This window comes from Macaca mulatta, chromosome 3 (assembly GCF_049350105.2).
Source record: "Macaca mulatta isolate MMU2019108-1 chromosome 3, T2T-MMU8v2.0, whole genome shotgun sequence".
NCBI classification, from domain to species: Eukaryota; Metazoa; Chordata; class Mammalia; order Primates; family Cercopithecidae; genus Macaca; species Macaca mulatta.
Genome location: NC_133408.1, coordinates 172,715,427 through 172,741,643, shown reverse-complemented (window position 1 = coordinate 172,741,643; position 26,217 = coordinate 172,715,427). Strand labels below are relative to the sequence as shown.

General features: G+C 37.4%; 1 protein-coding gene across 7 annotated transcripts in view; it reads left to right on the top strand.

Annotated features, from left to right (window-relative positions):
* The window catches only part of CHCHD3 (coiled-coil-helix-coiled-coil-helix domain containing 3), a 294,629-nt gene that overhangs the window by 39,602 nt on the left and 228,810 nt on the right, over nucleotides 1-26,217 (top strand). For all 7 annotated transcript variants that reach the window (XM_077995003.1, XM_077995000.1, XM_077995002.1 and 4 more), the window contains 1 exon segment: nucleotides 19,776-19,857. In XM_077995003.1, coding sequence (XP_077851129.1) covers nucleotides 19,776-19,857 — 82 coding nt within the window.

The following is a 26,217-nucleotide window of genomic DNA, read 5'->3' as shown; positions in this document are numbered from 1 at the left end:
ATTCTGCTTAGTGAATTTTGAATAAAAGAAAACCTGTGAAAAAGGAAGATTCAGGAGAATTTGTGTTGGACCCTTGCTGCTATTATGTGGAATGCCACATGAGAAAAAAGATGGAAAAGTAAATCAAGAGCATTGCTTCACTTAGGTTTTCAGCAAACGTTGGGATAGCTGAGACATTTTTTCATTAAGGTTTAGCTTGCCAGAAAGGTGGTTGAGAGTGAGTGAATTATTAGTATGTAGGTACTATGATTGTATGTAGGTACTATGATTGTTAGATTAACATTAAACAGGAAGTAGATGACTGGATGGAGCCTTGAAGAATTACCAGAGTAGGAAAGGTAATTTAGTCATTGAAGTGCCATCTATAAATTCCTTGTTATTTGAAATTTGAGTGTTATTTTTATAGGGATTTGGGTAAAGTAGGTTTATGGGAACTAAAATGTAATCTAATGAGGTATTGGTATTTATCAGAAGGTGATATAATTCTCACAACAATCCTATTACCTGGATACTTGTATAATTTCCACTATACAAGCAAGGAAACTGAGTTACGGGGAAGCTAATAAACTTGGCCAACAATGTACATAAACACATGGCATGGCAGGGTTTTAAACTGAGGCATTCTGATTCTACAGGTGACCTTCTTAGCTGCTCTGCTGTGATGACATGGGCAGAGAACCACCGTTTCAGAAATATGTTTACCGGCAGGGACACTCGAGGTGATCTAACTCGTGGTCCTCGTTTTAGAAATAATAAAATGGCTCTTCGACTGCGATTGAATGACTTGTTTTATGGCTTACTTACCCTGGGGTGGACAAAGCATTTTAATGACTTTTTAATTTCCTCTTATTATGCATAGCTGGATAGTATAGGGGAGTGAGAGATCTGACCCCCCTTTTTGCTCTTGCTTAAGTGGGCTCTTTGGCTGGATCTGCAAACTAAATTGACACCAGGCATATTAACAAGTGAAAAGCATGTACATCATCTACATGTTCATGGGGATCTTCACAACAGAGTGAATCCGAGGAAGTAACCACAGCAAGATACTTGTATACTTTTTTGACAAAGAATAATGAATTTGAGAAGAAATGACAGGACAAGTAAAATTTGGTGAGGGACAGTAAATTTCCTAGGGGAGTTACTGAGATACATATAGGGGTGTGTAAAACTAGTGGAAGATAAGGGTTCCTTCGTTAAGTATATTTATTCAGGTCCGTTGCAGCCCCAATTCTCAATGTCTGGTGGTAAGGGCTGTTTTCTCGCCCCAGTACTGGAAGGGTACCCCTCTTGATGGCTTACTGCATGCAGGAAGAGACAGGTCAGCTAGCCCCTTCTGAAACTACAATTACTCCAGTGTTTTCAACTTGAAATAGTCAATATGCCATTCCGCCTTATTTTGGGATGGCGTGCTCTTCACTCCTTCAATAGGGATAATGAAAAAAGAGACTTTCCTGGGGCAGTTATAGGCTTCTGCCCTGAGGTCTCTTCCAGCTCTTGCAAGTATACCCAACATAGCTGATTTTTAGCTTTTCTTTCTAAGTTTGCATGTTTTTGAGGCTATTCTTTGATTCTTCTAGGTCTGACAAAGGGTAGAGTTGGACATATGTTTTTGTAAGATATGTGGGGTCGAATATAGGTTCCACTGTCCTAATGGAGATCCTAAGTTACAGTGGCTCAAAAAGTTAAAATTTTATTTTTCTCTCATGTAACGTTTTGGATAATTTGATGATTTCCTAATGTTGGGACCCAGTCTTTTCTGTATTAGGCTCACAGCTGTCCTTGAGCCTGTGTCATGGGGAATGACTGAAGCTGCATACACCCTGTTCATTCAATTTTCTTGGCCTGAACTTAGTCACTAGGCTATTCCTAACTGCAGGAGAAGCTGGAAGATGTAGTCTTCCTTCGGACCAGCCATGTGCTCAACCACAAATTGGGTTTCAGTTATTGGAGGTCAGAGAGAATAGATATGGTGATGCTTCGTAGGCTGTTGATGGGGGCAGCCTCTGCTGTGTTATGTGAGATTTATAATTTTCCTTGGGTTCCCAGATGAGAGTGGAAAAAGGCATAGTCAAGACTTCAAGTGCTGAAAATGTTGGCAACTCTGATGTGCAAGTTCTTTTCAAAATAGAGCTGAGTTATGCTGGAGTATTTTGGTTACAAAGACTTCATTTTCTCACCTGTCTGAATTCCTGTTTGAATTTTTGTTACTCGATTTAGCAGCATGGATGAAAAATTGAAAAGACTTGATATTTTAAAATTATATCCGAAATGGCAGAGACAGCATCTGAGGATTCCTCTTGCTACTATAAGGAATGAGTAATTTAGTTTGATTTCTCTTGAAATCCAAATAAATAAGATGATTAAACTCAAGATAAAGCTGCAATATCTCTTATTGTGTCCTGTCATTTGTCATTGCTACCCTGTCTTGAAAGCTTTGTGGAAAAGTAGTGGTTTTGATATTTGTTACTGAGATACAATTCCCACAAATAGGCATTTAAAATATTTTTGTCATAGCCAGTTGATTGTGGCATGTGCATGAACTAAGCCACTTAAAAAAAAAGAAGTTGGTTTGTTGAATAACAGCTTTCACTAGAGACACTAAAGTCCACAAAACCTCAGTGAGTAGTTGTCAGATTCCATTTTAAGGAGGCAAAGCTAAACTTTTTATGCATTTCCTACCATGTATAAATCCAGTCAGCAAGCAAGGACTATTGAATGTTTTATTTTGCTAGTGGCAGCAAAGAATGTAATGTTGGATATAATATAGTTTACATTTACAGTTGAACTTATGTTTTCAGTTGTATGGACTAAAATGAATAGGTCTCTATTTCATAGTCAAAATGGGCAATTTGTAGAGTGATTTTCTAGAACACCCCAATATGTAGTGCCTTTTTGTAGCAGTGACTGCCACATGTAGGAAATGGATCTCTATAGAACTTTGCTATTAATGTTGCAGGGTATTTGTTGCATGATGTAGAAAATGCTATCCCGGGTTACCTTTCATTCCTTGTAGCTGACTTAGCTTAACCTCAGCTGGTGGCTTACGTCAGTGGCCAAGAATTTTCATCAGCTGTCCTTGGTAACATACATCATTCATCATACTAGGATGATTGGTGTTATCAATTGAAAAATCTAAATGGAAGACAAAAAATTAAATGCTACTTGAGAAGCAAGAGTGAAAAGAGAGTATCTTGGCTGCCTAAGATTTCCTCTCTTTTCTACCTTTATTCAGTATGGCTGTGAATATCCTTTTGGAGACACTTTGAATCTCATTGTTTTCAATTACAGAGGAACTCTTCAGCAAAAAGCCCTTATTGTATGGTGTGCTTCTAGAGAGCGTATATAAGAAACTGTGTGCTGTAAATTCTGCTTACCCAAACGTTGTTATAAAGGTATATGATTGTATTTTTCTACAGTATATCATATAATATATTATAGGTGTTTGATTGTAATTTACCTTTTAAGAACACATAGTCTTATAATGGTATATTGGCAGGACACCTGTGGGGTCAAAGGAAAAGAACATGAACCAATTTTGTTTTCTTAGAGCCTGTGCTACCTACTTTTAGGTGTTTTAATTCCAGCCAACTCTCTTTTGGTATAAGTATGGTTTGAACTTCTGTTAGCTAAACTGATATACTATGTAATGTTCATGATTGAATTGATAAAGGTGTTTTTTAAAAACTGGAATTATGCCTCTTTATGCATTGTTTAAAAATAACTTTTAAATGATTATGAAAGTAAAAATGTGTTTTTGGTAAAAACTACAACTAAGTATAAAGAGAAAAAGGAAAATGGTCCATTTTTCCTAAATATAAAGGTAATCATTAATATCATTTTGGCATATATATGTATGTATTTTTTTTTTTTTCTCGGCTCCTTGCCACTTCTGCTTCCTGGATTTGAGCAATTCTCCTGCCTCAGCCTCCCGAGTAGCTGGGAATACAGGTGTGTACCACCATGCCTGGCTAATTTTTGTACTTTTAGTAGAGATGTGGTTTCACCATGTTGGCCAGGTTGGTCTTGAACTGCTGACCTCAGGTGATCTGCCTGCCTCGGCTTCCCAAAGTGCTGGGATTACAGGCGTGAGCCACCACACCTGGCCATATGTATGTATTTCTTTGTGATGGTGTCCTTAGGCTTTTTTCAGTACTATACGTATAGAAAACAAAATGAAGAACAAACAATGTGTTCAGTCTGGTATCTTTTCACTTGTGAGAAATTTTTCATGGGGTTTAAAGCATGTTTTTTAATGTTAGCGTTGTATTCTTTGACCATTTCACTGTTTTTGGACATTGAATTTGCTTCTAGGCTTTCATTGTTTTATATATAAAATGTATATTGCTCTCGCTCATTGTCTAAATCTTTCTCTTTGCCACACTACACTTCATGTTTCTTAGGAGGAAGATTTAATAGTCTTTTAAGCTTGTCATGAAAATGAATTTTTAGAAAATGCTTGATCAACATCAATTTTACTTTACCCTTTGGTGTCATCATCATTTATCATATTCTGTTACTTTAGCAGCATTCAAAGATAATGAAAGAGATTCAAATAAATTCTTGTTACTGTCAGATCAAATTCATTTACAATAAATATGTGAATCTTGATGATCAGAAGCTAAAATACTTATTGAACCTGGAGATCAAGCCAGATCCTAAATTTTTATGAAAATGCACCACAAATTCTTCTTGTTATATACTCTTTTCTGTAGGTTAAAAAAATGACAAATTTTAGCATGTCGACATTCTGAAGAATGTATGGCTTTCAACAGTCTCTTGCAAACTATAGTACTGGCTCAATGAAATGTTATACAGCATCAGTCGGGATTTTTAAAAAAAAATGCTGTTGGTTCTCCTATTGAATAGGGTTTCATTCCGTTTATGTAATGACGTTCATGTTTAACCTGAAAATACCTCCTCATTCTACGGCATTTCATCTTCAAGAGAAACCTTATTAGTAATTTATAGATTAGAAATAAAGTCACAGAGGGTAGTCAGGAGAACACAGGTCTCTGTAAACCTGACTCTTTTATTCACCTACTTTGCCATGAATACTTTTCATTCAGCTGTTTTCTACCTATTTAAGATGAACCAGATATGACATATTTCTGTGTTTTATTTCACAATTCTATGGTGTATACCCCCAACATCCAAACAGTGGTTTTAACTATAAAATGAAAGTTTTGCATGGGTAACATTCTTATTATTTCACTGCCTTGTTTGAAATGCATGTAAATTTAAATGTGAACATTTTATACTATTAAAGATTTTTAATATTATATATGTATAATGGTTTATTAGATTAATTTCTTCCTGTTAACTTCCCTATAAACTATGTAACTTGAGATAAAAATGATACAGTCATTTGAAAGTGTTAAAACATGCAGTAAAATCTTACTCATTTGGATTCATTTAATTTACAATTTATCAAAAAGTTAGAGAAGAATTATGTTTACTTACACTAACAGGATGGGAAAGGGGTCAGGGGGTGAGAGTTGAGGAGGGTTTGGTAAGAAAATTCCCTTAGGGGAAATCTCAGTTACCTAGCAAATTATTTTATGAAATCATCATGTATGTTGGATGTTACTGTTTATGGAGAATAATTTGGTATTCTAATTATTAGTTTCATTAAAACAGTTCCCCTAAGGACCCCTACCTGATAACACTTGTAAGACTGGATCCAATTGCTGAAAGAAATTGAAAAGAATGATAGATGCATTTCTTTAAAAGTAGCATATATGTTTAGATTTTACTCATTCTTGTTGCCTTCTTACCATTTATTCTAGAGAGTTTCATATTATACGCTTTAGGGAAAGCTAACTTATTTTTGCTGTTTATAGATAATTATTTCTTACTACACCCTCACTTCCTTAATTTCAAAAAGGAATCTCTGGGAATTATAAGTTCATTCAGGATGAGTGGCTTTAAATCCTTTTTCATTTTCCTTCATTATAAAAATGATATGACCTTATTGAACTGTTTTTTTCAGTATTAATTCTGATATTGTCACATAGAAAACATAGAGTTTTAAATGGTCAAGCGCTATCCTATGTAGATAGTTCTGTTGGGAAGTGTGTCAGCTTGAAATAAATCGATGTTTGGGGAATTGTTCTCTTAAAGACGGTAATCTGAAAATGTGAATGCTAAATAACGAAAACATTTGTAGTTTGGGAGTAGATGAGTTTTAATCTATATCTCTCTGACGTCTGTGCATTCTTATGATACCATCACAGAGACCTGGAGTGTTTAGGTTGCAATTTGTACCCACCTTTTCCATTTCTATCGAATTAGTAACGGAGCCTTCATCCCTCTAGGACATCAGGAGAGAAAAAAAAATAGACAATTTGATGATTAGCAGAGAGTAATTTTGATTACTCTAAGGAAAATTAAGATGATCTTTATAAGTGGACCAGGCAAAATGTGGTTCTGGTGAGTATGGAGCTAGAGAAAGCTAGTAATGTTTGGGCACCTTAAGGCAGAGATCATGTTGGGGGAAGATATCTTGGTGTCATTCAAATGTTTATCTGTTTGAAAAATCCATATCAATATTAGTAGATTCTTTGTGACTGTCTATCTATGATCATACAAACCATAAAATAGCGATATTTCCCACTTTTTTTCATTTATCAGGATGAATATTTTAGCCCTGTCTAAAACAGTGGTGCGCAGTGGTGGGGCAGTACTGTGTCACTTTGGAAAGTGTTTTGAGTATTACCCCACTTGAGGAGTACGACACCACTTTAGGCACTTCAGGAATTAGAAGGAAGCTGTGGTGCGTAGTGGCACGGGGAAGGATCTTCATGGCTGGCTGTGCCTGGGGGTAGTTTCCCATCTCCAAGAATTGTCCTGTGCCCTCCAACTTCTGAATGTCCCATCAGAAATTCATGGAGCTGAAAACCTATGTACCTGGCCCAGGACTTAGTTGTTTTATACATAAACAGAAAGTATGTTTTGCATGGTTTTAAAGTATACTGAATTTTCCAGGAGTGCAACTACTGCGTAACAATAGCTTTTGCATTTGTGATGATTTAGCACACAAACTCAAGATTCAGACTTTATTATGTCTACTAGGGTAGTTATGTTTGAACGTTTACATAATGAGATGCCAGATTTTTTAATAAATTAGTTTACTTTATTTCTTTTTAAATATTACACTTAGGGCATTCTATTGATTCCTTTTTTTGGTCAGATTATAATCAGTTTCATTTCAAGATAGTGAAGGGAGCATTGCAAAATAGATGTGCTATAAAAAAGCAGAGTTGGGTCTGATAAGAATGAGAACCACTGGTCTGAATGCGGACACATCTTTTTCATTGCTATTTTGTGTAGTCCCAGGTATTCTGAAGGATTTACACCCTGAAACCTTACATAGCACATGGTGTGAATTATAAAAAGGAAATGCTAGATAAGAAGAAATTCCATCACTTTTCTCCATATAGTACTGGTATTAAGGAGATCGTTAGGAATGTAATAATAATAAATGTATTTTTACTGTTCCTTTCAGGCTAACTTTACCACGAATAGTTTATTTTACTTTTAGAAAAAAGGTTAAGTACATTCTTGAATTTAAGTTAAAGACAGCACAATGTTTTGGTCTTGAAATCCTTGTGCACAATCTTGTGTTTTAAAGATGGTAAAATGAGCTGTGATGGGCTAAGTTACAGAGCTTCCACAGTGCTTCACACAGAATTGTTTTTGTTTTATTAGAGATTCTATGACTACTTAGGAATACATTGAAATGATGTTTTCTAGCATTGAATGGAGATTTGTTACTTTAGGTGAAGGGAAAAATAACAGCTATAGGTATAATCTGACTTCACAAACAAAGCTGATCTAATTATCACAATGTGAATTAAATAAAAAACAAAGCTCAGGATATTGCACTATAGTTTAATGAAATATACCAATATGTCTTATGCTGCCTCATTGTTTTAATATATTTGAACTCTCATAAATAAAATATGAATTAAGCATGGGTGTAAAATCTGAATTGCTTTATTTAAAACTTCCCAGGAGAGGCCATTGTTTTGTAGTGGTTAGCTAGTATCTTAAATAGGTCCTTTTCTGCATCCTCATTCTTAATGGGCTGTAAATGAAGCCACTGAAGCCCAGAGGTTTGACTATATGTGATTCTCTCACTATTTCTACTGTCTAGTAGTAGGCCAGTGTCTAGGAATAGGACCCTACTTTTCTTCCTTATAAAAAGGACTGTAATTGGGTCATGAATTTTATTTTCATTCAGAAGAAGAAAAGTCTTGAGGTTGGGGTTAGCTGAGTTCCCAGGGCTGTAGAAAGTTAGGTGGATTAGAAGATAGATTTTATTTTCAGACTTTTAAATCTTTTATTTTCCTTGTGCTTTGATTACATGCAAAGATAAAGTCTCGCTTAGAAAATAGTGTTGGTCAGAGTTTGAAGAATTAAATATCTTAGTTGAATTTAGGAAGGTTTATTAGTGCATAATGAATTTGGGGATTAAAAACAGTTACATTGCTAAAAAGTACATTCTACTTCATAACAATGAGAAGAGGGAAGATCGGGCTGGGCGCGGTGGCGCGGTGGCTCACGCCTGTAATCCCAGCCTTTGGGAGGCCAAGGTGGGTGGATCACCTGAGGTCAGGAGTTCAAGACCAGCCTGGTCAACATGGTGAAACCCTGTCTCTACTAAAAATACAAAAAAATTAGCCAGGTGTGGTGGCGGGCGCCTATAATCCCAGCTACTAGGGAGGCTGAGACAGGGGAATCGCTTGAACCCGGGAGGCGGAGGTTGCAGTGAGCCCAGATCGCGCCACTGCACTCAATCCTGGGGAACAAAGAGCAAAATTCCGTCTCAGTAAAAAGAAGAGGGAAGATTGATTTATGAACCTAAGTATCGGAGTGGTATTTGACTTTCTGATACCAAAGCAATCTCTTTAGGTAAGGACATTAGTCTTGGTTAAAGCTTTTTTAGCACATGAAAAGGCTTGTCTACTCTTCTTTTACTGTTGTGAAATATTCTTTTTATAAAAATGTACTATGAGCCCCACATCAGGATGGTAATTAGGAAAGTAGACTAGAGTATAATATATATTAATTGGTCTGCGTTACTGTGTATTAAACAAGCCGATCTTCCTGAGTAATTGTATGTTTTATTCTCTAAATTCCTTTTGAGAAACAACAACTACCATTCGTCAGTATAAGTTAGTTACAGATTATTGATTATGGCTGCCCTTTAAATATGTACAGAATACACTATTTGTGAAAAATGTCTTTTATTTATAATTCTTCCTCTTCTTTCCTTCTTGTTTCATTTCTGAAATGTGTTGAAGGGAGGCCTGTAATTGCTGCCTTCCATTGTTCTCCTCCCACTGATTGGAGGCTCACGCCGTCTGATTTGCATGCACTCCATGGGATGATAGGTAATTGTAAGCCATGCTGCCAGATCTCCCTCCTGTGCCCAGGGTAGACATTAATTCACTGAACCTGGGCTTGGCCTCAGAGTCCTCCATACAGCAACTCAGGCAGCTACTGCCAGTTGATCGGAATTGGCACGTAAGATGAAATCTATTTATCATTACTACACTTGCTATCTTGGTTTATTTTTTCCTTTCCATTCCATTCCATTTCTTCTTTGCCCCTAATGATGTTCCTCTTTCACTCCCTTCCCTCATCTGATGAATTTTTAAGGCCTATCCCTTAACCTTTTGCTTTTTTTTTCCTTTATGTGTATTTTTGACGCATATATATATATGGAGATATATATATTTTTTCCAGGAGAATTCACTGAGCTCAAATCTGTAATAGTCATTCCCAAATCAGCATGTCGAGCCAAGTCTCAAATCAAATATGAGTTTCAGGTTCAAGTATCTAATTGCCTACAATTCCATGTGGTGGTTCTGCCATTACCTTCAATTGAATATGCCTTAACTCATTATCTTTCTTCTCCAAACAGCCTCTCCTTCTTTACTTAATTGACCATCATGGGTATTAATTTTCTGTCATGGGTGCACCTTTGACTTTTTCTTTCATCTCTCAGTCAGTCTCAGATGATCATTTTTTCCCCATGAAAAATCTTGAATCTTAGACTGTATCTTCGCAGCCAGTCTCCTACTTTAAGCCCTCTTAACCTTTTGCCAGTGGCTGTCAAACTTTAGTGTGCATCAGCATCACCCGGAGGCTTGATGACACACAGATGGTTGGACCTCATCCCCATGGTGTTGGATTCCCTAAGTCTGAGGTGGGGCTGAAGAATTTGCATCTCTAGCAAGTTCCCAGAAGAGGCTGCTGCATTGAGGGGAAGGTGAGGTTACACTTTGAGAACCACTGATTGCCTTCTGCTTTCCCTCCCAGTTTACCTGCAAATCTTTACCAGGTTAAATTTCCTGTCCTAACACTCTATTTCATTGTATTATTGCCATTTTTTCCCCCAACTGTCCAGGATGCCGTATTTCTTGATATTTCTTATCCAAAATCCTTCATAGTTTCCAAGACTCACAGCAATTTAGCCTAATTTACTCTTCTGTTTTTACAAACAAGTTTTGTTTGGTAACAATTTTTTTTGGTTTCCTTTTCATCTACCTGCTCAAGTTCCATATCCTTAACTATAGCTGACCTTGATAATTTTCCTTAATACTGAACCTCAATAGTATAACTTTACTGACTCAGACTGTAATCACCTTAATGGTAGAGATCATCTTATATGTCTTCATCTCTCATGAAGCCTAGTGTAGGATTACGTCAGTGTGGATGTACAAATTGATTGATTCACCTAATTTGGAATCAAACTTGATTCAGACTTGATTTGGAAAAAAACAATTAGAGAAAACAAAAATAACTTCATATCGTTGATCAGAGCACAGAAAACTGAGCTTCAGCATTGAAACCAAGACTTCATAGCCAGTGCATTAAAGTTGTAATGAATACCTGCTCTTCTCTCCTTTGTAAACAACACACTGTCATTAGCGATGGCTCCAGATGTTTTGTAAAGGAGGTTCCAGGAGCGGAAGCTTAATGGCTGTGGTGGCCACTACCTTTCATTTCCAGCTTGGTCCTCTATGCATTTCATGACTCCTGAAGAAACCTTTAAATTTGGCCACACAGGACCATTTGCATGAAATGGAAAAGGGCTTGGGTCGTTTCTGTACTTCATTTAGTTTGGAGAGTTAACACTGTGTTACAGTTTTATCTCCAGTGAACAAAATATAATCATTTTTGAAACAAAAAAAATTAAGCTATGTATCAGAAAGCAATATTCAAAGGTAATTATCATTTTTTAATTTAAATTATAGATTTTATTTTCCTGGAGGCCTTGTGAGATCTTACAACTATTATTCAGAATATTAAGACATGAAATACTAGATATATCTGATTCTCAATACTGGTTTTATGAATTGTCTATTTAAGAGGTCTAAACTGTAGTATATGAATTAGGAGCTTGTCTTTTGCTATACGGCTATAGCCCAGTATGGATGTGTTTTTTTTCCACATGGAATGGAACATGGAGTTAGTTTCTATGGGTGCTAATTGTGAAGCAAACAATAAAATGAACATTATTTGCATAATATGCCATTCAGATTAGAAATTTGCAAAGGTATATAAATCCTGATGGAGTGATAATGCTACAAAATAAGCCATTAACTTGATGCTGTTAATGTTCAGGTTGCCAAACTCTTCCTAACACTGTGCCTTCTGGTACAATATTTATGATTATGAATGTGCAGTGAGGAGTTTTCTTTCTACCGTCTTCATTAACTTTAATGTGTAAGTAGCCACAGTTACCCCTGCCAGGTAGTAGACAGATGGCATTTGTTTTGAAGGCACTCTTAAGATACATTCCCCTTACAAGATGGTGAAGGTAATTTTCAGCTGAATATACCTATATACTCTCTGCATGTGTGGTTTAAATCAGGTTTATTTGTCTGCCAACTAAATGGTGCCGCAAATGGATAATGGCAAACCATTACTTGTTTATTTCTTACCGTTGAGATTTATCCTAGTCATCTTTTGGTTCTTCTTCCAGTCAAACCCTGTACTTTTTAGAAGATAAGGAGCAGGACAAGATTTATCCTGTAATCTATGCTGCGAGTCATTTAGCTCTAATATACTTTGGGTTGTATTTCATTGATTACATGGATGCTTTGATTATTATTTTCCTAAACAATAAATGCTCTTCATTTGAATGAATTTATTGAAATATAAGATTAATGAGTATTTCTATAGAGCTGAAAATTTAATTTGGCTACGTCTTATGGTATAACCTTTTGCTCAACTATCTCAATCCTGGGAGAATCAGAGTCTTTATCCAAAATCTGCTGCTTATGTTATGCAGGTACATAATACTTATTTTGTTCTCTTGGAAGATCTTCATGGTTTCTCTTTAGTGTGTTTAAACTAGCACATGAAAATAATAGACTTTACAAAATTGGCCATGATCTATATCAGCAAATGGTAAAACCAGAAAGAAAAATACATTAAAGGAAAAATCCCAAAGGAACTGATATTTCTCTAAGAAGCAAGGTATAATTTTTATTAAGCAACTTAAAGAGATTGTTTAAGGAATACTGTAATTGGGGAGGGAATTATAGTGTAAGGATTATGCAAAGAAAATGAAGTAAAGGAGAATTACAAGTGGGAAAAGTTGCAAAGGAAATTAGTATGTTCCTTGAGGTTCAGGGAATCTATATATGTTTCAAATCATGGTTGCATTTTCAGTCTTCTGTTTTTCATAGTTGATCAGTTCATCAAGTCCTTCCATCTTTTGGAGTCATTTCTATTCATTCAAGGATCTATCTAAAAAGTATAATTATGTCTCCCCCTACCATTCCCTCCCTTCATATCTTTAGTTTAACCAGTTTTGGTAAACACAGGAATTTGGGCATCACCTGTCACATAGAAGACAGGTGAGGTGTATTGAATTTATGCTACACTTTCTATGAGGAATTAGAATTTCCTCACATTTCCTAAGAATACTTAGAATCAAGTATAAGTTTAGGAATCTTGAACTTTCTTATTTGATCCTGAAGTCAAATTTATAGCCCAGAAATTTTGGTGGCTAAGCAGGTCAAAAGATTCCTAGGCAATCCATAAAGAAGACCCTTGGACTAGCCAAAACATTTGTTTAGAATATTGTTTAGTAAAGACAAACAAAAATTTGTTAGGAAGCCAGAGCTGCTTTCAACCATCCAAGTATTTATAATGGTTTCAAGTAAATGGTTTAGAGCCACACTTGCTAGAACTAAGCAATTGCAATGCTTGGCTTTTTCTCATGTTTTACGGTCAGTGTTTATATCTATAACTAATTGACAAAATGCCAGTGTTTGTGTTCGTTAAGATACATTCACCATTGAGAAAGAAATTAAAATGGTTTCTGAGAAGAATTTTAAAAAGTACAGGCTATACAAGTATGGGAAGAAAACATTCTTTTGTCTTAACACATTTCTAAAAGGAGAGTATATGTGTATGTAAAAGCCATGGAACCATACTTACTGAACTTGAAATAGTTTTGCAGATTTCCGTGGCAAATGGGATTTATATGGCTTGAACATTTTTTTTGTTTTGTTTTGTTTTTATTTTTACTCCTTTTCTCATTTCACAAACTTTGCCAGTTCCCAAAGATTTGCTTGGAAACTCACTGTGCTAATAGGCAAAGTTGGCCTTTCTTGTGCTTCTCTTAAGCTAGCCCATCCTGAAACACTGACCTTTTAGTTTAATAACAGTTTTATTTGAGAAAATGTTCAGATCCTGGGAGCTGAAAAGAGTGTTTTCAGAAAGGCCATTTTAAATAGTGGTCTCCAAATGCTGTATCTTTTTCCCTCATGCACTTTGGGTCAGACCCATCAGAAGAAATACAGTATTGCTTTATATATTCTATTGATTTAAAAACAAATACCATGAAGCTTAGATGTGCTCAGAACCCATCACCACACGGGTTTATTTTCCTGGCTGTGCTTTGATTTGCTGTTTTAGATTTTAAACTCTTTATGCTAGGTCATGTTTTTATCTTCTGTTATTTTAACTTCTCGTTTGTAGCTAAGGTAATTACTTTCTCAGTTGTGACCTTGGACTTGACCCAAAAGTTGTGATTTTTTTCCCCCTTTTCTGGAAATAGGTAGGGCATTAGAAAGAGCTGTGCTTTGGTTCCTTTATGGACCAAATTGATGTCAAGCAGCTGGTCACTTGGACGTGTCTTTTTCAGTGGCCACGGGAGCGTTCCTGTCCCTTTCATTGCTGTTGTTGTCCTCTTCCCATGTTTTTCTTTCCCCTCATGGCCTACCTGTACGATGCCACCTGTAACCTGCATCTCTTTCTCACCTCACCCCACAGCAGGTGGCAGGGCTGATGATAGTAGGGAGAAGGGGATAGGGAAGGAAATGGCAAGCCTCCAAACTGCATTTTCTTCCCCCAAACCACTTCCTCTCCACATTCTCACCCGCATGGCTTTGTGCCTACCCACCCAGCTGGTAACTGTTTGATCACACTGGAATAAACGGCTCGCTGCTGATTTGAGCTTTTCCTCTGGTAGGAAGACACCCCTATGTCATAGGCAGAAAGTGCATTATGAAGATATGACATTGTACCAAGTGACGTAAGCCAGACACAGAAAGACAAATACTGTACATTCTTACCTATATGTGGAATCTAAAAAAGTTGAGCTCTAGGAAGCAGAGTACAAGAGTGATTATGAGGGGATGTGGGATGGGGAAATAGGGAGATGTTGATCAGAGAGTACAAGCTTTCAGTTATAAGGTGGTGACTTTAGTTAATAATATTTTTTACTTGAAATTTCATGAGAGAACGGATTTTAAATGTCCCCAGTGTTCCCCACCCTGATGGTAACTGTGTGGTGCTCGATGTATTTGTGGTAATCATTACATGATTCATACCACATCATCACATAGTTCACCTTGAATATATATGATTTTATTTGTCATTTATACCTTAACAAAGCTGGAAAAACCAAACTGCTTAATCTGTTTTCTGTTGCTTATAACAGAATACGTAAAACTGGGTAATTTATGAGGAAAAGAAATTTGTTACTTAATGTTATGGAGGCTTTGAAGTCCAAGGTGGAAGGGCTGCATATGGCGCAGGTCTTCTCACTGGTGGGGGCTACTGTAGAATCCCTAGATCGTGCGGGGGATCACATGGTGAGGGGGGCTCAGTATGCTAGTCCAGCTCTCTCTTCTTTTTCTTTTTTCTTTCTTTTTTTTTTTTTTTGAGATGAAGTCTTGCTCTGTCTCCCAGGCTGGAGTGCAGTGGTGTGATCTTGGCTCACTGCAACCTCAGCCTCCTGAGTTCAAGCGATTCTCCTGCCTCAGCCTCCTGAATAGCTGGAATTACAGGTGTGCACCATCATGCCCTGTATTTTTAGTAGAGATGGGGTTTCACCATGTTGGTTAGGCTGGTCTTGAACTCCTGACCTCGTGATCTGCCTGCCTTGGCCTCTCCAAGTGTTGGGATTACAAGCGTGAGCCACCATACCCAGCCTTCTTTTTCTTTTTAAGGTACCAGGCCCACTCCCATGATAAACCATTAGTCCATGCATAGATTAACCCATTCATGAACCCTCATGACCCAGTCTCAACTCTTAAGGGCCCCACCTCTCAGTAGTACTGCCACAGTGGGGATAAAGTTTCAACATGAGTTTTGAAGGGGACAAACATTCAAACCATAAGCACAAACAAACAAAAAACCCAAGACAACAACAGAAAAGATATGATACAGTTTGATCGTTTACTTAGAACACTGACATCAGTGCATCATAGTTACACTCTGAGGTTTTACAGAAGCCTAGTTTTAATTTGAATTAAAGTAAATTGAATTTTGATTGAGAATCTGATTGAATTTTGCCTGAGAAATATCTTGCTGTTGTAACTTGAAGTAGTCTAGGAGAGGCAGCATGATTTTACATGTACCATTTGACTGTGAGTTGATACTAACTGGTATGATCAGTCATACTAATTATGTTAAATATTTGTTTCAGTTTTTGCTACTAATGGAGCTACTGGTTGTATGCAATTTGAAAAATTTTAGTGTCACATTGTTTTACTTGTTTATGAGAAGTAGATGAAAGTATGAAAATCATTACCTTGTGGAGTCTCGTCTAGAATTTCATAGCTGACAGGTGCACCCATGTGTCATATTTTTAGATGGGGAAACTAAAATTCAGTTAGATTAACTGATTTATCCAAAATTTGTTTGGTAGAAAAGCAGACTATTTGGACCTTTTGTGGAGCTCTTACTGCCTGAAATTTCTCTGCTTTTATTTGGATCGTTTAAAAATCTTCCATACTGAAAGAGCTTTAATACTTGCCTGAATGCAAACAGAATTCTATTCTAGGGGTTTTCTAGGTTTTGTTTGACCCCTTCTAAGTAGAGACTTGTATTTTTCTCATGTTATAGACTATGAAGTAAGAGAGAGACAAAACAGAAGCATAGTATACAGTTGGAAGGGTCTGTAAACACCCATTTCAGAAAATGTTATTCTCTTGCTGCCCAGAGAGGTTAATACCTTTCCCAGGGTTCCCCCAGATTGTTGATGGCCATGGTGGGATTAGACCTTAAATAGTTTTTCCTCTATTTCCTGATTCCCTGTGCAGTGTTCTTTTTATTCTTTTCTTTTCTTCTTTTCTTTTTTCTTTTCCTTTTTCTTTATTGCTTTCCCTTTCCCTTTCCTCCTCTCCCCTCCCCTCCCCGCCTCTCCCCTCCTGTCCCCTCCCCTCCCCTCCCCTCTCTTCCCCTCCCTCCCTCCCTCCCTCCCTCCCTTCCTTCCTTCCTTCCTTCCTCTCACAACTTATTAAGGTATATTTAGCATATCATAAAATTCATTCAGAGTGTACAGTTCGGTGGTTTATAGTATATTTATAGAGTTGTGCAACCATCACACAATCTAGTTTTAGAATGTTTTTGGCTGGGCGCAGTGGCTCACACCTGTAATCCCAGCACTTTGGGTGGTCGAGGCAGGCAGATCAGCTGAGGTCAGGAGTTCGAGACCAGCCTGGCCAACATGGTGAAACTCTGTCCCTACCAAAAATGCAAAAATTAGCACATGCCTGTAATCCCAGCTACTTGTGAGACTGAGGCGGGAGAATCACTTGAACCTGGGAGGCGGAGGTTGCAGTGAGCCATGATCGCAGCACTGCACTCCAGACTGGGCAACAGAGCAAGACTCAGTCTCAAAAATAAATAAATAAATAAAATAAAAATATTTTCAACATCTTGAAATTTCATACCCATTAACTGTCATGCCCTATTTTCTGCTTTCTTCTATCCCAGGGAACTACTAATCTACTTTGTGTGTCTATGGATTTTTCTATTCTGGACATTTCATATGAATGGATATAGTAGGTGACTTTTCATGTCTGACTTCTTTCACTTAGCATAATTTTTTCAAGATTCATCATGCTGTCGCAAGTATCAGTACTTCATTACTTTTTATGACTGAATAATATGTGGAATGGATACACCACAGTTTGTCCATTCATCCGTTGCTAGGCACTTAGGTTGTGTTTAGTTTTGGGATATTGTGAATAATGTCGCTATAAATACTCATGTACGAGTTTTTGTATAGATATGTTTTCAAATTTTGAGTATACATAGTACCTAAAATTAGAATTGCTGGGTTATATGGTGACTCCTTAGCATTTTGAGAAACTGCCAAAGTGTTTTCCACAGTGGCTGAGCTGTTTTGCATTCCCACAAGCAATGTGTGAGGGTTCCAATTTCTTTACATCTTCACCAACACTTGTTATTGTTTGTCTTTTTTATTATAGTGGGTTTGAAATGGTATATCATTACGATTTTGATTTGCATTTTCCTAATGACTAATGCTGTTGAACAACTTTTTATGTACTTGTTGGCTTTTTGTATATCTTCTTTGGAGAAATGCCTTTTTATAGCCTTTGCCCATTTTAATTGTCTTTTTATTATTTGTCTGTAAGAGTTCTTTATATATTGTATACTCTACATACGTGCATACTCTGGATATGAGTCCCTTGTCAGCTATATGACTCGCAGATATTTTCTCCCATTCTGAGGGCTTTTTATGTTCTTGATAGTGTCATTGGATGCTGCTGTTGCACTCTGATAGTCCACAACTAAGAGAAATCGTCCTTCTGATCTTTCTTTTTTTTTTTTTTTTTTTCTGAGACGGAGTCTTGCTCTGTCGCCCAGGCTGGAGCGCAGTGGCCGGATCTCAGCTCACTGCAAGCTCCACCTCCCGGGTTTACGGTATTCTCCTGCCTCAGCCTCCCGAGTAGGTGAGACTACAGGTGCCCGCCACCACGCCCGGCTAGTTTTTTGAATTTTTTAGTAGAGACGGGGTTTCACCGTGTTGGCCAGGATGGTCTCGATCTCCTGACCTTGTGATCCGCCCGTCTCGGCCTCCCAAAGTGCTGGGATTACAGACTTGAGCCACCGCGCCCGGCCCTGATCTTTCATATATCTTCTTTGTTATTGCCTCATGTCAATGAAATATTTAAAAGGGCTTTTGCATATCCTATTATAAATAATATTTTTGCATATGGTGTGGGACTAAGCATTTATAATGTCGAGATTATCAAAAGGGACACTGCTGTCTAATTTTCCATCTAATAGGCTCAACCATTTGAAATAAAACTTAGGTCCTGGCCGGGCGCGGTGGCTCACGCCTGTCATCCTAGCACTTTGAGAGACCAAGTGGGTGGATCACGAGGTCAGGAGATTGAGACCATCCTGGCTAACAGGATGAAACCCCATCTCTAATAAAAATACAAAGAATTAGCCAGGCATGGTGGCACACGCCTGTAGTCCCAGCTACTCGGGAAGCTGAGGCAGGAGAATCGCTTGGACCCAGGAGGCAGAGGTCTCAGTGAGCTAAAATCGTGCCACTGCACTCCAGCCTGGGCAACAGAGTGAGACTCTGTCTCAACAAACAAACCAAGAAAAAAAAAACCAAAAATAACCTTAGGTCCTGTGCATGTTCCTAGATCCTCCTAAGTGCTTCTGGTGCTTTCTTGTTCATAATTTTGGGTAGTAGGTCTCTAGTGAAGAGGAGTTACTCTTCGTTTACTTCTTGTGGAAGGCTCTTAAAGAAGCCTGTGAAATTTGTCCATTTTATGTACCATCATAGCTGTAAGAAACTTTACAAAACATACCATACACAATCTTCTAATTGGAAAGACCAGATGTTTCAAATCAAGTCACCAGGTATTTAGAAAGCTCCAGCTGTGTTCTCAGTACTCTTTGGTGTCTCTCTCCAGTTGCTGGCACTTGAATTTGAATGACATGTATTCCAAAAAATAGGGTTTCAAAATTTTCGTAAATTACAAATGCCTTTTTTCATAAATAATGGAAAAATGAATGTAACTGCAAATGATTTGCTCTGTAATACTTGATTTTGTTAGAGGTTTAATTATTGAAACGAGAAGTTTTTTTTTTGTCATATTGCTCTCCGAAGTCCCTTCCTTACAGCCTCCCCTCTCCTTACACACCATTGTCAGACTTTAATGTTAGGACATCATCTTAAAGAATTAGTCCTTACTGACTCAGTCCCCACTGTACAGTAAGCAGTTCCTTGAGTTTGTTATAAATTTTGGCAGGAGTGGAAATCTAGGTCACCAGGGAACTCTTGATTGAATTACTCCTGAAGTGCACTAATTGGCCTTTTCCACAGTGCTTGAGAAGTTCCACGGAGATGCTGGCCACTTGGCAGAACTTTGTCCATTCAAATCTAGTCTCAGCCGGGCTTTCCTGAGTATTTTCTCGCTTTTATTTTTAAGAAGTCACCTATTTTATCTCCTTCTGCTCTTTGTTGATTCTAGTTTCTGATGAAGAATTGAAAAGAAGAGTAGCTGAGGAACTGGCATTGGAGCAAGCCAAGAAAGAATCTGAAGATCAGAAACGGTGAGTTTTGTGGTATCAGAGAAAGGTTTTGGTGTACTTGTTGTATTGACCAGTATTTTTAGAGAAGAATGATTGTAATAAATCTCATTATTTGTGTATGACTGAACTTCAGAATGTGCTGAATACATGAACTTGGCCATTTTTGGTTTTAGATTGTGCCTCTTAGAGCCTTGGGTTAGCTGCTTCCCAAAGCTGACTGTGAATTACCATTATATCTCTTGTACTGGTTGCTTGAATATTGAGCCCTGTTTTCTCAATATGTGAGAACGAATTTTTGAGGATTCTCCAGGAATTTCCCAGTCGATCAGCGAATGTACTCATGATTGAAAATTACATTGCTTGCTACAGGCACTAAAGTAAATATTTTGGCTCATGATGAATATCATGTGTGATACATAGTGCCTGGATTAACAAATAGCACTAATTATTATTTTGTTCACTTAAAAGAATTAGGATGTTACAGATATAAGTAAGGTTGGAAATAAAAATCCTATTTCCATCTTCTAAAGTTAACCGCTTTTTAACATTTTATTGCTGGAGATTTTTTCTTCTGCACACACTTCCATCTGATTGTTGCCATTATTAATACTACTAATAACAACAGCTAAAAGAATGTTCATTGAAGTGTTTTTATAACAGTAGAAAATTGGAAGCAATCCAAACCGACCATCCTGGAGGACTGGCTGAATTAATTACAGTACATGCCTGCGATGGAACACTAGACCGTCAGTTATAGCCCTATGTGCTGATTCAAAAAGATGTTGACGAACTACCCACTGAAAAAAAACACCATGAAATTATTTTAAAAAAACATTTTTTTAAAATACTACTTTTTGAAGTTTTAGAGTATGTACTTATTCATAAAAAGATGGGAAAACATTTTAATCTAAGATAAAGTGCTTCCCATCTGTACTATTTCTGGAGTTTGCATATAGCTTAGAGAATTATGATTACATGATCATGTGAATGTCTTTTTACTGTGAGCACCAAACACATGCTTGCCACCGAGCAGATGCTTAGTTTGTATTTGTTTTGTTTTGAACTGCCCAACTATTTTGCTTGAGAGATCTGGAGGTAAGGAATCTTTGAATTGGATTGTAGTCCTCACTGGCCGTAGGACCTTCACCGTATAATTTAACCTCTTTGAGCCTTAAGTATTTCATCTTTAAAATGAGGGTTGTGAAAAATTATTCTTTAATATTTCTTTTGACAAACTGCTAAGCTAACTCAATTTGCACAAAATATACAGAACAGAATGTGAATTTTAGATTAAGACTGCCATTTTCTCAGGAAATAGAGAAGGCTTATGACTTACGATTTAAAAAATCAAGACGTAATTAGTACTGCCAGAAAGGTCTGCGTATATTTCCACAGTTTCCCATGCAGTGCTTTATAATTATTTAATTGGGTTAGGTTGATAGACTATATAATTAGATAGTGATGTTTATTCAAAAAAAATTCAGATTACTTTCATTAAGAAGCAAAGAGAATCAATATGTTATGGTAGAATTTCTTGTCTTTGAAATTTTGTTATTTTTAATTGTTTTATTTTAATAGGGATTTTTTGGTTAGATTCTCATTTACTTTGCTTATTATATTTCACATAGGTTTTTTTTTTTTTTTTTTGGTCTTCCCTTCTCTCCATATGGTGCAGGCTTTTTGTTAAAATAACTCTCACTGTGTTTTTTTCTCCTTCTTCTTCTTCTTCTTCTTCTTCTTTCTTCTTCTTTCTTCTTCTTTCTTCTTCTTTCTTCTTCTTTCTTCTTCTTCTTCTTTCTTCTTTCTTCTTTCTTCTTTCTTCTTCTTCTTTCTTCTTTCTTCTTCTTTCTTCTTCTTTCTTCTTCTTCTTTCTTCTTTCTTCTTCTTTCTTCTTCTTTCTTCTTCTTTCTTCATCTTCATTATTCAGCTTCCATTTGCTCTGCCTTGGCTCATGAAAGGGAAAGGGCAGATGAGATGAGTAAAAGGCGCCAGTGAAAGCCAATTTCATATCTCAGTTGGAAGGGGGTTGGCAACCTAGCTGTAACCTGGACAAATGACTATTGATAAAGAATTTATTTTCTGTCACCTTTAAGGAGAGCAGAGGATGGTGTGGCCTTTATATTATTTTTTCTTTTTAAACAATGTTTAGTTTGAAGCCTCCTTCATGAAAACTTCCAGCTGTCAAATCTTGGCAAAAAATGTGTGTTCATCTATATGATAGTTCTTGGAAGAATCAATAGCTATTTTTTTCTTTCTTTTTTTCTACCAGAGAAGAAACTTCAGAAACAGCATTAAGAAGGTTTTGTGTGCAGTCTTTTAGCAGCAAGACTTTTTTGGAGTCACAGAGCATGTATATGTTATTGTATGTGTTACCTGAATTGAATCGAGATTTGTAGGCAGTTTTAAAAAATGGCTCCTCTTGCCTTTGTACTGTTACTCATACGGTATGTGTCCTGTGTGCCAGGTTTTCTCTTTTTTTCCTCCAAATGCACACAAACCTGTTGACCAGTTCTCAAGCACTTAATATCTGGACATAGGCATCTACGTATGTTTTGAAGAAACTTGTTCGACAAGGACTTTGGAATTAATTTCGATTGTGATATTTTTCTTTATAGAATAGCTATTATCGTTGTAACCCTTTTTAAATGGAAATTTTAAAGTTCCATGAAAAATGGAGTATAGTCAATCTCCATACCCCATGACACAGTTTTAACAATTCTTTTTTCATGTACACCTCTAGTCGCTCTACACATGTGATGAGTGATGAGGAAAAGTAGTACAATTTTAAACAGGCCTGTGAATTTTATGGCAGGGAAATATTCCAAAATGTCTTCTATCAGCATAGTTGAAATAAGCACTTTGGCCGGGCGTGGTGGCTCAAGCCTGTAATCCCAGCACTATGGGAGGCCGAGATGGGCGGATCACGAGGTCAGGAGATCGAGACCATCCTGGCTAACCCGGTGAAACCCCGTCTCTACTAAAAAAATACAAAAAACTAGCCCGGCGAGGTGGCGGGCGCCTGTAGTCCCAGCTACTCCGGAGGCTGAGGCAGGAGAATGGCGTAAACCCAGGAGGCGGAGCTTGCAGTGAGCTGAGATCTGGCCATTGCACTCCAGCCTGGGCAACAGAGCGAGACTCTGTCTCAAAAAAAAAAAAAAAAAAAAAAGAAAAAAAAAAGAAATAAGCACTTTGTTTCAGTTAGATTTATTTAGTTGGAAGACTGAAACTTAACTCTGATTAGCTTAGAAAGCAAGGAAATTTTTAGGAGCGTAAAGGATATATAGCTCAAAAGAAACAAATGGAAGACTTAGAGAACCGTTAGCAAGGGGAAGACTGGATATTTCTAAAACTGTGTGTGGTGAGGAAATAGTTCCCCACCAGAAAATCATGACGAGCATCCCATAAGGAGGGGCAACGGATGTTGGGTGGCTGAATTTCTTTGCATGCCACTGATTTTAAGATTTTAGTGTATTTGATGTACCCTATGAAAAATACTGCTGCAAGTTTTAACACAGTACTTTATCTCTTAGGATTTTCTTATTGAAACAGTTCATTAACACTAATTTTGAATTTTTGAAAACATATGTGTGTGTGTATGTGTGTGTGTATGTGTGTGTGTATATATATATATATATATATTTTTTTTTTTTTTTTGAGATGGAGTCTTGCTCTGTTGTCCAGGCTGGAGTGCAGGGGCGCGATCTTGGCTCACTGCAAGCTCCGCCTCCCGGGTTCATGCCATTCTCCTGCCTCAGCCTCCCGAGTAGCTGGGACTACAGACGCCCGCCACCACGCCCGGCTAATTTTTTGTATTTTTAGTAGAGACAGGGTTTCACTGTGTTAGTGAGGATGGTCTCGATCTCCTGACCTTGTGATCCACCCGCTTCGGCCTCCCAAAGTGCTGGGATTACAGGCTTGAGCCACTGCGCCTGGCCAACATATGTATATTCATAAGAAGGAAAAAGTAAGCAGAATAAATTGATTAAGGCAGTGGTTCTCAGCTGGGAGAGCATTTGGTCCCCAGGCGGCATTTTACCATGTTTGGAGACATTTTTGGTTGTTACAACTTGTCAAGTGTTATTGGCATCTAGTGGATGGAGGCCAGGGATGCTGTTTAACATTCTGTAATGCACATGACAGTCCTTACCTCTTGCCGCTGCCCGCCCCCCCATTCATTCTCTCCCCACCAAAAAAGAATTGTTTGGCTCAAAATGTCAGTTGTACCAATAGTGAGAAACCCAGGGCTAAGGTATTTGGCTCAAAATGTCAGTTGTACCAATAGTGAGAAACCCAGGGCTAAGGTATTCTTCAAACCAGCCTACATTGAATTTAATTGTTCTGGATCGCTTTTGGACTCAGGGTTTAATGTCTTTGTTTTTATACACAATATCATATTCTATGCCATCAAAACCTCGGTGACACAACATTCCTTAAAAGATTACTCCACTCTTGTTCCTGGAATTTTTCCAAGCTGCTGACATCAGTTCTGCAAATTTTGATGCTTCTGTGCAAGCTATGACAACAGCAGCAGGACTGCCGCCTGGCAGATAGCAATTTTCAGATGCTTTTAGGTTTGTGAAAACGTGAAAAAATATGCATTCTAGAATTGATAAAATGCAGTCCATATACACTCCAGACCATAAAATCTGTCAACTTGGAATGACTTCTTGAATGTCTTGCTTTACCTTCTACTTAATGCGGAAGCCCTTTTTAGGCATCTGTGACTGTTAGGGCCACATACATTTAGATTCCATTCAAAATCATTGAAACTGACCATATTTCATTAGGTCATCTAAAATTTACCCCAACCCCTTTAAATCTCCACTCCTAAATCTATGCAGACTTCCATACTTAAAAGTTGCCTTAGAGGAGGTTTCTCACTAAGGCCATAGTGACAGTACAGTTGCTAATTATCAGCATGTTGACTATATAGGTTATATTTTCATTTTCACAAAACATTTACATATGGACTCCCAATTCATTTTATCATAGATTTATCCTGTTTTATGGGGATCTTAAGTGATTTGCTTCCACAAATCATGCCCCCCAGAAATCACTGACAGATTAGTTCACACACTAAAATTTTTGGGTCTAATTTGAAATCATGGTTTTGCTTATCAAAACATCTAGTAGACAGAATAGTTACTCAGTGTACCGAGAATCCAGAGTAAATGCCTCTTGTCAGCAGTCTGTTTTTGCTGTGATACTCAATGGTGTGTTTGGATTATAGCTGACCATATTGTGTTGTAACTGTGTAGGCCAATATAGCAAGATATAATATGCTATAGTTTGAGTATAGACTTTTAAAATGTGATTTACTTCTCCCCTGTGCCCTACCTCCAAAAGTCAGTCTTTGACAGCAAGAAAAATGTGACTACTTCTGACCTCTGACCTTTGGCATTTGAATTTCACCTCTTTACCTATAAAGGCAAGTGAAAGTGTTTCAGTTATAATAACATTTTTTTTTTCAAGAAACCAAGAAGAAAGGGAATAACTGCTTAATGTTGGAACTAACTGTATGTCAACCAAGATTACTTGCTTGCTATTTTTCAGTATACATTAGTTGAGATTTTTCCCTCACTTTTAGTTATTTGGAAAGTTACGTTAGATTTGTAAGACTTAAAATAATCAATTTGGTTTAATGAGTGGTTTAATAAGTTAGTCATAAATTTTATCAACCATCTGGGTTAGAGTATAGTGTAGTTCATTTATTTTTCCATTGATAGCATTGTTGATACCATCAAACAAGGGCTTAAAACTCATTTGTACCTTTTAGTTTCTCATGGTAATGGTGAAATTTATAGGGATGGTACCATCTGTTTAAGTTCATTATATATGATAATTTATCTTGATTTTATTATTACATATGTTCTGCCTTTTTCAAAGGCAGAAAAAGGCAAAAGAAAAAGCAGAAAAAAGGAGGAGGAAGGAGTCCTGAAACAAACAGGGTTTTGTGGGTAACATCATGTTTAAAATGCATAATATAAGAAATCATGTGACTGGGCATGGTGGCTCATGCCTGTAATCCCAGCACTTTGGGAGGCTGAGGTGGGCAGATCACCTGAGGTCAGGAGTTTGAGACCAGCCTGACCAACATGGTGAAACCCCATCTCTACTAAAAATACAAAATTAGCCGGGTGTGGTGGCACATGCTTGTAATCCCAGCTACTCGGGAAGCTGAGGCAGAAGAATCGCTTGAACCCGGGAGGCGGAGGTTGCAGTGACCCCAGATCGCGCCACTGTACTCCAGCCTGGGCAATAAGAGTGAAACTCCGTCTCCAAAAAAAAAAAAAGAAATCATGCACCTAGCATGGCTCTTTTCACATAGTAAAGTCTCACAAGTATTTGTTCAGTTGAAAGAATCACTGGGTCTGGAAAATC